This window comes from Gracilinanus agilis, chromosome 1 (assembly GCF_016433145.1).
Source record: "Gracilinanus agilis isolate LMUSP501 chromosome 1, AgileGrace, whole genome shotgun sequence".
In the NCBI taxonomy this organism is placed as follows: Eukaryota; Metazoa; Chordata; class Mammalia; order Didelphimorphia; family Didelphidae; genus Gracilinanus; species Gracilinanus agilis.
In genome coordinates, this window is record NC_058130.1 from 382,222,352 (window position 1) to 382,240,519 (window position 18,168).

Genomic DNA, 18,168 nt, shown 5'->3' on the forward strand with positions numbered 1-18,168 from the left:
CAGCTGAGATAAGGATAATCAAATCTCATGCTACAGGAAGAAGCCAATCCTCCCTTCAGAAGTGGAAGGAATTTTTTCACAGGCTCCAGCAATGTTTAACTGGATAGGCTCAAGATATCTTTTTTTTCTGTCTTCTATAGGAAATTGGTCTTTAAGCAGGATATTGGATTAATGAGCCCCATTGTAGCTGGAATGGTATATCCTAAGTATATTTCTACTGCCCCAAATTCTGTACTCTTGTGAGGAAACTCTATTTTGCCCAGTGTGAGCTGTCAGATGAAAGTTACAACAATCAGTGCATTTCATGGAGATTTTGTCTGGTATTTGCTCCAAACTCATAACCATAATGGGAAATTTAGACTCTTAGGGCTTAGTTGTTCTCCACTCCACTGTTCCAACTCATTCAATTAGGGAGCAGTGAAGGAGAGACATCAAAGAGAGGCTTCAGGACTGAAAGTATTTTCTATTGCAGATTATTTCCAGGGCATCTGCAGAATGTTCTATGGAAATTTCTTCCATTGAATCAGGAGATTTAGGCTGTCTATTGTCCTTTCACCATTTCTGCATCCCTTGTCATTGGAGGGCTGAGCTGTCAATCTGTCGATTAGCTTTAAGCTGTCATACATCATATAACAGCCCGTTAAAGCCACAATTGGCTAGCTCAATACTTTTGACAGCTTAATGAGTCAATTGATGGAAAGTGGGAGAGACTATGTTCTCTTCTCTTCTCTCTCTCTCTCTCTCTCTCTCTCTCTCTCCCCTTTTCCCTCCCTCCATCCTTTCATTCCTTCCTTCCTTCTTTCCTATTTCCTTCCTTCGTTCCTTCGTTCCTTCCTTCCTTCTTCTTCAAAGGCTTCCTAGTGACCACAGAATGATTTAAGTAGGAGGAAAACCAACCAAAACACTGTTATTCCTTTGCTTGTAAATTATTTTAGATTCTTTTGAAGAGGAGAAAACCTTTTAATGCTTTTAATATCCAAATAGGACTATAAGAAAGAAATAGTAAAATTGAAAAGCAAGAAGCTTGCCGGATTTAGCCTTTCTCCCACAGGGCACCAAGTATCCAGTAAAGGTGTTGTGGGTGGACTATTGAAAGTTTTTTTAATTTTTTTTTTAAGCCTTAGTTCATGTGAGGGGAAAAATGGCAGAGTAGAGAGAGAGAGAGTGGTCCTAGAAACTATCAAAACTGAATGCAAGGGGGCAACTGGATGACTCAGTGGAATGAGAGCCAGGTCCAGAGATAGGAGGTCCTGGGTTGAAATCTGGCTTCAGACACTTCCTAGCTGTGTGACCCTGGACAAGTCACTTGAACCCCACTGCCTAGCCCTTACCACTTCTCTGGCTTGGAACCTATACACAGTAGAGATTCTAAGATGGAAGGTAAGGGTTTAAAAAAAACTGAATCCAAGTCCTAAGTTTTAACATGTATTGGTTATGTGACTCCTTGTGACTTAACTTCTCCAACCTCTAGGCAGAGAGCTCTTTGAAGACAAAAGTGGCAGAGAAGGTGCTGACCTGCATTGGTAAAGGCAATTTCCTGAATTGGGATTTTGCTAAGCCAGCAGTTTTCAAAATGGAGGCTCTTTCAGGGGATTTGCAAGGGCAAAACTATTTTTATAGTCACATTTCAATGTTTTAATTTATAATATGGTAGATATCTATAGCTATAACCCACATAAACAAAAACTCTTTGTGGGGTGGTGGTGGTTCTCAATCATTAAGAATGTAAACGAATTCTAAGAACCAAAACTGCTGTCTTATATCTTATATATCTTACATATCTTATATGTCTTATTTATGGGGCCAGGGCCAGGCCCCATCTCCTTGTTTATGCAAACACTTAATTGACCTTTTCAATACCTAAGCCCTGAGAATAAGGTTACATGAAACTATACAATTTTGGGTTAAATTTCTTGCTTTGTTTGCTCCACATTTCTTGCACATACAAATGCCCATCTTTACATTTGTAAACTCACTAATTTTTCCAAATACAGAAGATCCTTGTTTGCAACTGTGAGATCTTTTATGCTAACAAGCTTCCTGATTTCAATGACAAGTTGTTTAATGAAGTTACTGAAGAAAAATTGTGGAGGGAAGCTATTAAAGTACTATGTGACATGTATTGTGATTCAGGCTTACTCAGCCCCAAGCTTATAGATCTGCACATAACTGGTGTTTAAGAAATGTACGTTGAATTTGAATCCTAAGAAGACTAAAAGAATGATATAGTTCTATAGCTTGACCTTTTGGTTTATAGCCTTTAAGTCAATCAAACTCTCTTCCTCACGACAAGTAATGAACTTTTTTCTTTCTGTAGGTAGGGTTAATCTTAACTAGAGATGAAATGGTATTTGTCTTTGTTGGGGCTGTTTAAGGCTCATCAGGAAGGCCCACTGCCTAAAAGTATCTTTCCTACCTGAGTGTTGTCATATGTCATATGATTTCAGAAAGTAGGATTGGTGGGCACTGAAAGCAATTTTTTTCCTGCTTCACAATTTTACCAAGGGATTTAAGTATTGAAACTGTTGGTGACTTCTCCTGACGCCAGCTGTGTGCCAGCTACCTTATCTTCATTCACTACTATAAAATTGTGAATAAAAGGATGTCTTTTATATAGATTTTGTGGCAAAGATACTGATGATGATCCAAAGTAAACACATTTTTTAGAGATCCTAAGAAGAAAAGAGGAAGAAGCACATGAGAACAGATCAGAATGGAATAGCTTTCCCTCACTTGCTACAGAGACTCCAAAATTCACTAGGGCACTATATGTCATGTGCCATAGAGATTTAATAATTTTCCTGTAAACTTCTTTAGTGAAGATAGTCAATATGTATAATATATTTGGCCTGAAAAAGACTAGTTGGATGAATCCAATCATCAAATTAGTCAGATGTCAGATATCCATCCATTTATTTTATATTGAAATAGACTCTCTTTTCTTCAGAGAATTAGGTATTTGGCTAAAAAAGGTTTTACTCCAATTCTTCCTCCAACTTTCTTAAAAATTTTAAAACCCTTACCTTCCATCTTAAGAGTCAATATTGTGTATTGATTCCAAGGCAGAAGAGCAGTAAGGGCTAGGCAATAGAGATTGAGTGACTTGCCCAGAGTCACATAGCTAGGAAGTGTTTGAGGCCAGATTTGAGCCCAGGACCTCCTGTCTCTAGGCCTGGCTCTCAGTCCACTGAGCTACCCAGCTGCCCCCTCTTTCTTAAATTCTAATATAGCTTCCATTCTCTCAAGATGTTCACTAGATGTGGGGATTTGGATGCCAGAAAAAAAGCGTACAGCATTGCTTAGAGGGGTTAGAATGATAAAATAGGAATCTTTTAGTTGGATGGACATAAACAAGACTTGACAGGAAACTTCAGGGTAAGATTGGTGGAATTAAAGTTAAGGTACATTTTTCCTAATTCTCTAAAATAGAATGCCTTGGCTCAGTAAAACAAGAAATGGGTGTACGTTTAAGATCTGTCTCACTCAAAAGCAGAGAGTGCTGAACTCAGAATATTCACTCTTAATAGATTTCCCATTGGGAAAAGCATTCTACTGAGTTACTTGGCTGATGCTCATAGTGTGTAGAGATAAGGCTGGCAGCTATTAAATAACTTGAGTTACACCAAGAAGATTAAAAATACCTGTTTTCTGGTAGCTGTTTGTTTAGTTGGCAATAAATGGTGTATTGAGTAGTTGAGTCCCTGTTATGGTTTAGACCAGAGCTGTCAGTCAGTAGGTAAAGTGACACACATGAGGCTCAGTCATGACCCAGTGTGTGCCTGAGTCTGATGATGCTTCATTTCAGGACAGGCTTCCTCTTCATGAAATCACCTACCTTAGAAAGGCCACAGGAGGTTCCTAGGTTACTGTATTTCCAACCGATCAGAAACAATCAAACTAATGGGTAGCTTTAAATTACTCCTTTGGCACAAGCACTTAAAAAAAACAAAATAAAACTCCCAAACATCTTTGGCCAGTTGAATGATGCCTTTGAAACTCTCTCTTTCACACAGGTGAGTTCTCTGAAACAGAATAACTACTTAATATCTCTTTGTGCCCTACCATCATTTTTAAAGACCAAGAATAATCAAGCATAAATCTAGCACAGGCTCATTCCATGGAACCTACCAGCAATCTCCAATATGCATTCTGTCCATGAATTTTATCTCTTTCACATATCAAGTTTTTCATAAGACAGACAAAATAAAAGAGCAAAATCAATTTTGTCTTTTGATTATTTGCAATTGAGAAGTAAATTGAGTATATGTAACATAGGAGGAGAAAGGTAGAAGGAACTTAGAAGTTATAAGTCAACCGTCCATTGTGATCCTGAATCTTGAAATTCAAACTTGTCTCATGCCCAGCTTTTACATAGCCCTACAAACATGGGCCAATAATTTAGTAGTATTCTGCCAACTTAATGCTTTTTGAAAAAATTCATTTGCTAGAGTACAGATATGCAGCCATCTCCAAGGATGATGAAAAAAAATAGAAGGAAGGCAACTGTGGGGAGGGCCTAAGAAATTTGGCTAAAATCACACAAAGACTCATTGCTGTAGTTGGGAGGAGAAACTGAGCCATAAGACTATCACTCAGGTGGTTTAATTAAAAAAGAAGTTAAGTTCTGGGGTGGGGAATAAGTCCAGAGAGCTTTGGCTCCTAGTTCCCATTCCCACTTACAGTCCTGCCCCAACTTACTCTTCCAATCCTGAACCCAGGAAGTATCCATAAAATGGGCGGCAACAACTTGGCTACAATTCCATTTTCCTTTATTTTTTAAACTTTGCTTTAGGAGGTTTCTACCTTGGAGGTTTCCAATCACAAAAGCTTTCCAACTAGAGTTGCCAAAAGCTGTCTTTTGGGGTCTCATTCTTCCAGTCAGTACCTCCTACTCCCTCCAGGAACCTCTCTTTCAAATCAACATTGCCAAACATTTGGGGTGTCCAAGGAAGTGAAGAACATTTTCTATAATCAAACAACATGAAATAGAGGCTCTGGCTGACCCTTTCAACCAGTGATTAGTGACTATTAGCAATAGGGTCTCAGCCACACTGCCAGGAATAAAATGATTTTGGCCTTTGTCCAAAACCTCCAAGTGGTAATAGCCCCCACCCTTGTGAGAGAGAAAAGGAAGCTAAAAGGAATAAAGGACCCTAATAGGGGGAGATCTAAATTGGGACCTCAAATCAGGAAAAGAGAGAGAAGGTCCAATCAGGTGACACTGAAGTGCTGTCCGAGGGGCAGGAAGCAGGAACAGTGGTGAGGAACTCATTGTTCTAATAAAACCCATTAAAAAGTGTGTTTTTCTGTTCTGGACTGTTTGTACACAATTTGCTTCCCAGAAAAAACTGCAGCATACATTAACAAATGTGGAAGTATCCTTGTGCAATAGCCTATATCAGGCTATTATTGCCAGTCAGTTTTGCAAACAAGTACCAAAAATGTGCCAAAGATTTTCTTTTTCTTTTTTTTTTTTTTTTTTTTTTTTTGGTGGGGGTGTCGGATTTTCCCTCTCTAGCTGGGACGCACGCAAATGCAGTGAATCTGATGTTGGGTGAGTGAAGGCAAGTAACACTACTAATGGCTTACATTTATAGGGAGTTCTAAGCTTTACAAAGCACTTAAGTCACTCATAAATCTCTAAAGTTGGATCATGACAGACATCTTGAAAAAGTGAAAAAGGCACTGGATTTGGAATTAAAGGGAGCTTCGGTCAGGTCCCAGCTCTGCTACTAGCTAGATGCCTGATCACAGGCAAGTCTCTTCCTTTCTCAGCACATGCCTCAGCTTCTTTAATCTGTAAAATGTGGGAATGGGGTGAGAAGATCTCCAAGGTTCTTTCTAGCTCTCAAATCATATTATTTAAATACGTTCCCCTCCTGAGAGGTAGGAAAGGTAGTTGGGTGGGTCAGATACTACTGGATCCTCAAGACCAGAGGCGATTTGCCCAAGTTAGATAGTGAACAGGAAGGGAGGAGGCGAGGGAGGTACGCGTTGCTTCTGGGTACCCTGACTTCGGAACTCCAGCTCCAATTGGAAAAGCCAAGCAAACGCCCATAGCTCCAGTGCCTTCCAGAATTCTGCCTACACATTGTGGATGTGCCATAGTTGGGGGAATGAGAGAGTGGGAAGAGTGGAATGCTCAGGAATGGACCTCACTCACGAGTCTCTCAGTTCCACGGGGTGTGCACCAATCACGAGCAAGCATGCAAATAAGCCTTCAACAGCAAGGGTCAGGAGTCCTTGGTGGCCTCATTCCCAGGACGCATACACACTTTCTCTTTTCCTCTTCTCTCTCCCTCTCTCTTAAAAGAATATAATCCTATCCTGCTAGTTTCTGCTGTGGAATTCCAGGGTTCAGGAGGTGAAATTAACCTTGACACTTTATAGAATTCCTGATGGGAAAAGTCTCCCCACCCCCTCCCGGTCTCCCCTCTGTTTGAAAAGGTTTAGTGTGTTGGGGGGACGTAACTGGAGAAGGAAACGAAATCATGCAGGGAGGTCAGAAAAGATACATTGCTGATGGCAGCAGAGTCTTGTGGGTGTGTCGTGGGCATTACCTCGTGGTGAGGCTTCCACGGAGGCCGCAGCTCAAGTCCTGGCGGTTCTTAGAACAAGCATTCTTGCATCAATAGCTAATAGGCTGTCCAACCAGATGTTATCTGGGTGGGATAAGAGGGTGAGAAAACAGACCTGTTGTACGCTGTAGAGAACGGGTTTTCAGAAGGGTACCTCTTTCATACTGAAGACAGAGCAGATTAACTGGCTACTTAAAATAGGTTTCCCTTTGTGATTGGTCAAAGGGGAGAGGCGTGATCACTCATGCATTACTTAAAAAACAAAAACAAACCTCCCTACCACCACTTTGAAGGGAACTTTTCTGGAGCATGCATACAGTCAAAACCGAGGGACTTTTTCACTTTTACAAATTTATCGTAAAAAACGCTCTTCCAAAAACAAGATAGGAAAAAAAAAAAAAAAAACAAAGCTGACTTTGGTACCTGTGACTAAACTGGAGACGATGAGGGGTAACACCAACATCTGTAACATCCTCATTAAGAGTTCTCCTGGGAAAGAGAAATATTTAACCTCCCGGTAGCTCATTTTGTACGGCCGCAGAGTAAATCCAAGGATTGTACCTGAGGAAAAGGAGAGAGAGAGAGAAAAAAAAAAAAAAAACCTGAGTCTTTTCTAAAACAAAATCAAGACTTCGAAAAGGGGTCGATGTTTGGCTAGTGTTTGCAATGTGTCTGACACAAGAAATTTTATTTAGGATGCAAATATTTGCGCTGCTCTGGGAGCGAGAGGGTATGCACATCTCTGACAGCATTGTTTTGAAAAGACTTTTTTATTCTTTCGGGTTTCAAGCAGTATTTAATAGAGAAAACATTCTTGGTTTTTATTAAATTCGAATATCTTTAGTTTCATTTTTATACTGTGGGCCTGAATTCTGACATGGTTCAACATTACACTGATTTGAATGTGCCCCAGGTCAAATTATGTCATCATGAAACATGACTGTATAGTGTAGATAGATGCCTGCTGTCACAGTTAGTGTACAGCAAGCACAGTCATTAATTCTGTCCTCCAATACGAATTATAAAAGCAGACTTCATTCTAATCTTTCAATTTTTAAAAGTTGTGTACTCTTCATATTTTCTAAATCCTATTATTTCAACAACTTTACAGAATAAATTTGCTTCTCATAAAGAAATAAGGGTCTAGGGGCCGGGAATAGAAAGAAAACAACAGCACAAGAACAACTAATTTTTTTCTGAATTTTTGTTTCTCCCCTTTTCATCCTTCACAGCTCTAAACATAATAGACAACATAATTTAATGAGCAAATCAAACCATTCACAATACATTTGTGTATTTCTAAACTAAGCTGACTTTGCTTCTGTAAATGGTACTAAACAATTATTTACTTTTTTTTTTTTTTGCATTTTTCTCCACATTTCTGATTTCAAAATAAACATGATTTCCTATGGTGGCTTCAAAACTGTCAGACATTTTATGTCTATATTTATTGGACACAGCTGATTCCAATTTGGGCTGTCTACGTTGTTCTTCTCCCCTGCCTCCCTCCCCCTTTCTCCACAGATAATCAGTGGGAGAGGTGGTTTGGCCATTTGAGTGAATGTCATCAGAATACATCCTGCAGTGTGGTTGTTCCTTCAAGTGTGATAGCTTCTGGAGCCTTGGTAAAGGACTCTAGCAATTCCTTTAATTAGGAATCAGGTACACACCGACAGGTCCTCACTCTGTAGAAGGGACCCTATAGGTATTGTATTCCCAAAATATTTTTCAGAGCCAATCACATAGTTTCTATACTGTTCAATAATAATGCCTACATCTCTAATGATCCCAAACTCTGTGTTCTGTGTCTATAACTGTATCTTTATCTGCATCTGTGTGTCTTTGTCTATGTTTATATTTATATTTATATCTTATCTCAATTGTATACTAATCTTATGGCTATTCACTGAACATTCCCTGGGTGATCACATTACATAAAGGCGTACTGGGGCATAATCCAAGCCCACATCATGCTAAATCACAAGATGAATCAGTCACATGCAGACAGTGAGCTTTTCTAGGTCTATATTGCCTACCTATGGCAAACTGCAGAGATGAACATTTTCCTGAGACTATGTCTCTCTATATATAAAATTTCATTTTGACCTCAGATAAGTCCCTTAGTTGATCTGCAGTTTGCAAACTTTAAAATGCCACATAAATGTCTGATTTATTTGTCCTGACCTGTGATCTCACCCATAAAGAGAGCTCCTGGTGAGTAAACTTCCCCTGCCAAAGGCAAACCAGCAACTATTTGGAAAATCATGATCTTAAAGAGCCGTCTAGGGCACTGAGAGGTTTAGGTACTTGCCCAAGGGTCAGAGAGCCAGAACATATAATATGATTCCAACCTTGATCTTTCTGCCTTTGAAGCTGTGTCTATTTCCAGCAGGCCATGTTGCACTTCCCAGATATTATTATTATTATTACATTATGGTTATTAATTGTAAGTATTTTATCATTTATTTTAAAAATCTTCTTAAACACTCAGTATTTTGAAACATGAACTGCAATTGAAATGTTCACTAAGCACATTCAACAAAATAACCATGATATTTGGGGCTAGAACCTGACATAATGCCGGGAAGCACAAGGAGCAAATAAATGAGTAAGTAGTGATTTAAGAACTCAGTAGACCTGCAGATTATAGATGGGATGCATTTCAAAAGCTTACCTTGTAAATTTCTCGTTTGGAACTCAGGACACATTTCCCCATAGAAACAATGTTCTAAAAGGTTATTAAGTTCCCAGGCCAACCCCAAAAAGCCTGTTTAACCCATAATATAATAGAACTATAGTCCCATTAGTACTAGCCTGAGTTCTGGGTCCTGTGAGCAGGAGGGAAGAGGAGGAGGAAGAATTTCGTCCTCCTTTCCAGGATGCAGGGCTGGCCCTAGGCAAAATTTTGAAATAAGTGAAGTTTGTCCTTGACATTTTCCCACCTCCTTATCTGCACCCTCCCCCACCTCCTGGTACCCCTCCTCATCAGACCCCAGGTCCCCATAACCCTCATGCTGACCCAAGCCCCCCTCACCCCAGCATCCCTCCAAGCCTGCCCTAGCCCCAATCGCCCATGCTTCAAACTTACCAACGTGTATTCCCTTCAGCTTCCCTATCCCTAATCAAAACACCTTTTCTCTATGTCTACATGCTCTCAGGGAAATGTTAGGGGCAAAGTAGTTTGAATCGGTTTTGTGAATGACAGTTCCTTACTCCTCCACAGGGATTTGTATTTTTAAAGAAAATATTTGCAAACCCAATTTAACTCTAATTGATGGATTATCAGGTGAAGAAGGTGAAACCACATAAAATGCTGCTGTTTATTCTTTTTTGAAGAATAAAGTAAAATGAAAAAATCCAGTCAACACCAGCCCTCCTCCTCTACTCCAGGTGATTTTCTCACTGGTAAAGTAGGGAATAATCATTCTTGCACTATCAAACTCTCGGGTTTTCGATAGAATGACACTAGTCCTCTGCGTATTCCATGAATGAGACACTATTTCTCAGCTCTGGGCATTTTCTTCTGACTGTTCCCCATGCCTGGAATGCTCTCCCTCCTCAATTCTGCCTATTTTTCTATTTATTTCAATCCCTCTTAACTCTAAGGCCTTCCCTCTTTCAATTCTTTTCAATTTACCCTGCATAGTTTGCTTTGTATGTATTTGTTTGCATGTTGTTTCTCTTCCCGAGAAGATGGAAAGCTCCTTGTGGGCAGGGACAGTCTTTTGTCTCTTTTTGTATCCCCAGCTTTTAGCACAGTGCCTGGCATATAATAGGCACTGCATAATGAGCTGTAATCAAATTATTTTATTCTTATTATTAAATCCAGGCACCAGGAGACACAGAATCCCCTGGTTTTCCCATGTCTGCTACAACCTATGAGGGGACTGTTCAGCTGCTAGAGGTTTGTGTAAGAATAACTTTTAGTCCTTGGTTGACTATCTCAAGCTTCAGCTCCTAATGTCTTGGACTGTTATAGTTTTTAATGTTACTTGATTTGTGTATGTGTACTCATATAGAGACATACACACACACACACACACACACACACGATAACTATCTGTGATTCCATTAATATAGGAAATGTCCAGTGAGATCACTCCCACCACGAATGTGAATCAGCATCTGCCTTACAACTTACTATCTATGAGATTGCCTGAGGCACTGAGAGATTAAGTGATTTGCTTAAGGTCACACAGTGACACATAGCCAGTATATGTCAGAGGCTGGATTTGAACTCAGATCTTCTTGCCTCCAAGGCTGGCTTCCTATATACATCATGCCATGTTTTGTACATAATGTAGTATGAGCAATTCAAGTTTCTCTAGGACTTTATGGTTTACAAATTGTTTACTCAACAATAGCCTTATGAACAAGTTAGGAGAAATATTATTATCCCCATTTTAGAGAAGAAATATTATTATCCCTATTTTCGAGATAAGGAAACCGAAGTTCAGAGCAGTTAAGAGATTTGCTTAGGATTGCATAGTTGATGAATATCAAGAGTTGGGTTTGCCAAATGTCCTGACAATTTTAACACTCTAGCCACCAGACCAATTAATTTCTATATCTTTCTATATGTTATGTGTGTAAGGATATGTGAATATATAAAGACAGACAGACAGATGGATAGAGAGACGATAGGCGGATAGATGGATAGATAGACAGATACATACATAGAGATAGATGATAGATATGTAGATATATGGATAGATGGATAGATAGATACATAGGTTAGAAAGAGATTGATAGATGATAGAAATATAGATAGGTGGGTAGATAGATAGATGGATGGATGGATAGATAGATACATAGACAGATAGATAATTAGAAAGATAGATGGATAGATAGATGGATCCACGTATGGGTAGATGTTTAGATGGATGAATAGAAAGGTATAGATATATATACCCAGACATACACATATTATCTGTACATCTTTCTTCATTAAAGTATATCTTTGATGCTTTACTGTGGCAAAGAGGTGAGCCTACAGTCTTGAAGACTATCTAAGCTGAGTGTGACATCTGGCAGTTTCTACTGAACTGGAAAGAATATAGGGTGGGATGACTATGTCCTTCATCCTAAATCTGCATGACTTTATCATAGGATTATCACCAGAAAATTATCTAGTATTTTAAATGAGTTTTTATTTTCTTAAAACCACAAGTAATTAAATGATACCCAGAGTAAGGAAATTATGGATCTTTATAAGTTATGACAGACATATACTCATATAAATATTCTATATTATGAGTTTACCTATAGAACTTAGATAAAAATTTTGCCTTCAGGCACAGGGTCTTACAATAAGATGATTAAAATGGGCCTCTATTTGTCCTGCTTCTCTTACATACAATTTCTAAGTAATTTTTATTTATTTTTTAAATGTTTACCTTTTGTCTTAGAAGCAATGCTGTGTATTGGTTCCAAGGAAGAAGAGAGGTAAGGGTTGGGCAATGGGGGCTAAGTGACTGAGGTCGTATTTGAATCCAGGACCTCCTATTTCTAGGCTTGGCTTTCAACATACTGAGCCTCCCAGCTGCCTCCAATTTCTAAGGGATTTTTGAAATATTTCCCCTACTGTTTAATCCACCTGAAACTAATCCAACCAATCCAAAGTTTAGGAAAAATATAATTGGCCTTTGCTCAAAATCAAGTGCATGTCTAGCTTTTTTAAGTTCACCCTTCTCAACACCCATCACCCCCCAATAAGAGGAACTAACTTTAAACTCTTTAAACTTCTGCTCTAACAGAAGAATTACATTCTGCTCTGCAAAATTAAAAAGTGAGACAACCTTCAAGGTCAGTGATCAGAAACTAATCTAGAGGAAATGTTCTGAATGCAGAGAAGGATTGCTTTTTTGGTGAGCAGTTCAGGTTTCTAATTACATTCTAGCCCAGTAATGAAAAAAGCTTCCCCTGAAACATGTTCCCACAGACGACAACACCCCCTCTCCAGTGGCAGTGACAGGGCACAGAGGGGTTCCTAGGTGCCCTGATTTACTTTAGGACAAGGGCCAGAAATACTGTCAGTGGGAATTGATTTCACTCTGGGTAAAGTTAATATAAATAACGTGACACAGAGGTAATGAAAAGAGTTGCATTGTCCCTGGACAGATCCTCTGCTGATTTACACTATGAACAAAAGAAAATTACAATTACAAAGAGATTGACTTCTAATGAGGTTTGATAGCACCGACTCTTTGCAGACATTACATTTAGGGCTAAAGGAAATGAGATGAGTATTGCCAGCTAAAGACTGTATGAGCAAAGTTGCACTTGGTTTGAGTAATTTCTTCTTCATTTGTATGTAAAAACTCAAGAAGGGAGCCTTTGAACAGTATGCCCCAGTTCCCTGGGGAGTCCAAACAGCAAACATGTCATTGGAAGATTAAATATCATCTCGATTTCTAAGCTAAAATTGAGCAGCCACAACAGATCAACAGAAAAGGCAGCTCAAGAATGGCCATTGTAAGGGTAAATGTAATTCTATAAAAAGACTAAAACTGAAAGGACCTTGCTGTACTTGGGCCCATTTCGTAAACTGGCTTCCTTCGTTTTTATCAAGTAGGAGGCAATGTGGGAGAGTGGAAAACACATTTGATTTGGTGTTGGCTTTGGGTCCAAATACTGGCTCTGCAACATATTACTGTGTAACCTTAGTCAAATCACCTGACCCCTCCAAGCTTTAGTTTCCTCATATGTAAAATGACGGGATTCACTGGACATTTCTGTACCCAGTGATGCACTAGTCCCTTCCAGCTCTAAATCTATGATGCTACCAACATTTTTAGGTGGGATGGGGGGAAAAACAATAAAAAAGGTATAACATCTTGAAATGGAATTTGGACTTGGGTATCCTGTCAACTCTGGAGTTTGAGAATAAATGTTGTTAAATAAATAAATGGATGAATGAATGAATGAATGAATGAATGAATGAAAGAATGAATCATTGTCTCTTACAACATCTTCTACTATACTAACTCTATCACCATCAAATTATAGCATGAAGCATGAAGCTTCAAAGGGCATCCTTCTCCACAAAGAAGTGAGGGAAGGAACAGACAGGAACCCAGATACCAAAAGGGAATCTAGAAATAATAATCATCTTGACCTAAGTAGACAGCCTTACCCTTTCAGAATAACATCCTGGTTCACAAGGAACATACCAGATGCTTTAGCCCACCCAAGATGAGATATACAATCTCTTTCACAAAAGACTAACATCCCAAATTGACCAAAAGACAATTAAGTCCTTAACCAGCAAAACCTAGAGTTGCTGATTCGATCAGATTGAGAATGGCACATTGTTTGAGGAAGAAAAATAGAAATAGGAAACAAAATTAATCTGGACAGTTCATTCAACCATTCTCACAGGTTCTTTAGAACCTGGAACTCACTTTTACAAGAGCTATGCTCAGCATTTAATTTTATAATTCTCACAAATGCCAAACTCATTACCATTTTTACTGTTTCCAATAAAGAAAAAAATAAGTCTACTTCCTTCCTTTGTTGTAAAGTCCCTTGCTTTAATATAGTATTAACTAGAAAAGTCACTAGCAGAACATAAACTCAGAAAAATAAGTAAGTTATACAGTTTTTTTATTTTTCTAGTTAATACTAGACATGTAGAAGCTACTTCAAAAGCTACCTTCCCTTAACAATATTTTCTCTTCTATAATGAAAGAAAGAATTTTGCTTTTTCCTTACTTTACTCCAAACTGCACAGTTCCCTGAGACCTTACTCAAGAATGGCTGATATAGTGACATTATTTCATGGTAAGTGAGAGAAGATGGTAGAATGTGGAAAAAGGAAATGAAATGTTTCTTTTGATACCAAATTTGAACTTGGTTCCTTCTTACCACCTTGACAAAAGGTGGTAGACAAAAGACCATGTAGACAAAAGTCTTTCATGGCACAGTAAGTTAGCCTAAAGTCATTGAATTTCAGAGGAATGCAAGCCATTGTCAAGGAAAAATTTCAAATTCTTTAACCCCCTAGTTTCCTCTTATATTTTGTTACTGGAGTACAAGTATTTAATAAAAAAAAAATCTCTAAACCAAAAAACAAACAAACAAACAAAATGGCTTCATTGGATGTCAAGATCTAGTGTCTGTCCTAGGTTTTTCATTCTCTATAGATTCCCATTTTCTCACTATGGATCCATCTGTCTCATATTCTTCCTTGCTTCTATTCCTATACCCTTTTTGAACAATTAAGATGCCAATCCCTGCTCCTTCCCAATCTTACAAGAGATGAAAAAAGTTAATTCTAGGCTGAAAGGAGCTATATAAACTCAAGGCATTGTTATATTTATTGCTTCATCTGTGACTGTATAACCTTTCCCATTGTGTTTTAAACTTCTTCAAAGCAGGGACTTCATTTAAATTTCTTTTGTATCTCTTGCAGAGCTTTATATAGCTTAAAAGACACTATGCAATCTTAAGTAAACTAGTAACTAATCAAAAAATATGCACTGATTAGTTGATCTGCTAAATTAGCCCTTCATTTCAATATTAATCTACATCATGGGTCAAGACTGAGTAGTAAGCATTTCTTGTGTTGGTCTTGGTGAAGTTGATGAAAAATTAATTAAATTATTTACTCTTACATTCGAAGAAACAGTCACAGAAAATTTTAAAATAATTTAGACAAGCCAATGCTTGTCATTGTGTTAGAGGCAAGACCTTATCTTCTGTCTTGTCTCTTGTCTCTCAGAACCACATTTGCTCATACTAGGTAAACTTCGAAAATTATTCTCTTTGTATGTTTGTGTAGATGGTTTATGTGTGGGTACATGTATACTTTGCAACACATAATTCTACTCATCACAAAATAAATGCCTACATGTCATTGAGAGTAAAGTTTTCTGGCATCAAAAATATGCATTTTTGGAAAAAGTATTGAAAAGCATTCCTTTTTGTGCCTCCTTGTGAGTTTCTTTCTCCAACTGCCTGCCTTGCCTATCCCTGTTTCTGGCCTTTGAATTCTCTAGTGAATTTCAGTAAAACTGAATTCTAACATAGTCCCTGGAATCTGAAACTCAGGCTGGTGGCAAACTCATAGAAAAAGATTAGACTTCCTTCTTGGATCTTAATTCTGTAAGCGGTATATAGGTATGCTAAGCATCAAATTTTGCAGTTCTAATAAATGCTTGATGACTTTTATCAATTCCAAAAAAGAAGAAGAAGAAAAATGAGAGTCAGGTTCATTCTTTTTTGTGATAGAACCTCTTGTTCTAAAAGAGCATGGGCTAGAATTCAAGACTTTTTTTGAGTGACTCTTAATAGTAGGATCATATATCTAGAACTTTGAAGAGCTCCAAAGCCATCTAGTACAATCTCCTCATTTTATATATGAGGAAGCTGAAGTTCAGAGAGGCTGACTGACTTGCCTAAGGTCACAAAGATACCAGGTCTTAAAGGTAGGATTTGGACCTATATCCTTTTACAACAGAGCCAAGGCTCTTTCCACTGTATTGTGCTACCTCCCCTACATGTGACCTTTGTGTCTACTCTTCATATTGATTTTAGGTGTATTTGTGAGAGTGTACCCTCAGTAAAAGGAAAGGAAATGTAATTGCTACTTTTTTTCATCATGCCCTTTTAGTAAATGCTTTTAATGAGCTAATTATATCCTCTAGTTGACTACTGAAAGGCAAACACATTGATGGGGGCTCATGAGCTATAGCTTTAGGAGTGTGGACCACAGAGTGTGTTTAATTTAGGGTGATTATTGTCCAAAGAACTGACCTGTGAGTTTGAGTTAAGGTTCAGAATGCCTTTGTGGTGCTACACTGGACCTCGAGTTAGGAAGATCCAACTTCAAAGCTAGTTTCAAACACCAATTAGCCATGTGATCCTGGGCAAATCTTGGACAAATTTGTTTGCTTCAATTTCCTCATCTGTAAAATGAGGCTAACAATAGCAGCCAGCATCTACTTCAAAGGGTTGTTGTGAAGATCAAATGAGATATTTGTAAAAAGCACTTGGCACAGTACCTGGCACACGGTAGATGCTCTATAAATGCTTATTCCCCCCCCCAGACTCTATTAGTGATCCTTAATAGTAGTAATCATCATGATAATGATAACAACAATGAAATAAAATTATTTGTCAGGCTTGTCTCAGGTTGTTATTTTTATTTTTTAATGAGAACAAATTGGTATAATAAAGATGAAAATGATATGAAAAGTTAAATGATTACATAAAGTACTTTTCAACTCTTAAAGCATTATATAAATGAGTTAGGATGATTATTATATTTTAAAATTATATATTATCATTTATTATTAGTTGTATTATTTTAGTCCCTTATTTTAAAAAATTCTCCATTTTAAAGTAGAGAGAGAGTAGAACCTTCATAATGTAATTCTTTCCTAGAATTCTTTTTCATCAGCCTATTTATTTCTCTTTCCTTCTCTTCTGAAACCTCAGAGCACCCAATCCTAATATCCCCTCTCTGGATCCAGTCAATTTCATTGGATTCAGTAAAATTACACTTCTTTTTCCAGAGGCCATAGTTTTTCCTCTTGTCTATTTGCATTCATCAATTCTCCATCTTCTCTGCTAAATGGTTGTCCCTTCCTAGGATACCAGCCTGGGTGCTGATGGATTCTCTATTAGTGTTGCAAAAACTGCTTCAGGAAACTCACTGCTTGGAATGTGGGAAGCAGAATCAGTCTGTTCACTTGTGATTGTGGGAAATGTATCCTTTTCAAGTTGAAAAATCCCTTTGACTCTTTTTAGGGAAGGGGAAGAGAATGTGAAAAATATAAATTCTTCAATTTTTTGGCTCCCTCTTTGTTTTTCATCAATCAATCACAGGAAGCACTTGTGTATTGATTTGGAAAGATCATGTTTATATATCCTTGATGAATTTATTTAAAGCCTCTTAAAACTACTTTAATTCAGCAATCAATGCTCAGCTGTGTGGCTGAAGTGGTACTCTTTGGTACTCTTTGTTTAGCAAGATTGAATCTCACCCTCTGTTTTCCATTATGTGGAAACTTTTTTCTTCTACTTAAAAAAAATCAATTCTGTAAACAAAGGAAGACTGATTATAAGCAGTCTTCACTTTTCATTACTCCCCAATTCTCCACCCTGTTCTTTATACTACACTATCTAATAAAGGTCAATTCTTCACATTCCATTTTTGCCCACACATACACTGGTTTCCACTAAGGTCTGCAAAAAGGAAGGTTAAAAAGCTCACCAGAACTTCACCTTCAAGTGCCAGAACTTCACCTTCAAGATATGGTTCTAGAAACACAGCTCATCTAAAAATGATGACTTCTATATATAGTTGTAAAGTATAAGTAGCCAGGTTAGACCCCAATTGGCATAACTCTTAGCCTGCTATTAATAAATTGCTCTCTTATCTCCACTGTACTGAGGCTTAGGCCAGGTCAGGCCTGAAGTAAAGGTTTCTTCTGAGACCCTGAAGTTTAGGTTTAGGCTCTGTCCTTAAATTCAAAACTCTTCTGCTTTCTTTCTACTCCTAAATTAATTTTCAAATATTCACATGAACCCAGAAACAAAACAAAGAAGTAACCTTTAAATGTATTTTCCATTTTTTAAACTAAGG

General features: G+C 38.0%; 1 protein-coding gene across 4 annotated transcripts in view; it reads right to left on the reverse strand.

Moving 5' to 3' along the window:
* SLC1A3 (solute carrier family 1 member 3) overlaps positions 1-18,168 on the reverse strand; it is a 108,344-nt gene that overhangs the window by 80,993 nt on the left and 9,183 nt on the right. For 3 of the 4 annotated variants that reach the window (XM_044657775.1, XM_044657774.1, XM_044657772.1), the window contains exon 2: positions 7,002-7,139. The exons of the other annotated variant lie outside the window; for it this stretch is intronic. In XM_044657775.1, the coding sequence (XP_044513710.1) occupies positions 7,002-7,139 (138 nt within the window). The remainder of the gene's footprint in view (positions 1-7,001; positions 7,140-18,168) is intronic. 4 annotated transcript variants of the gene reach the window in all.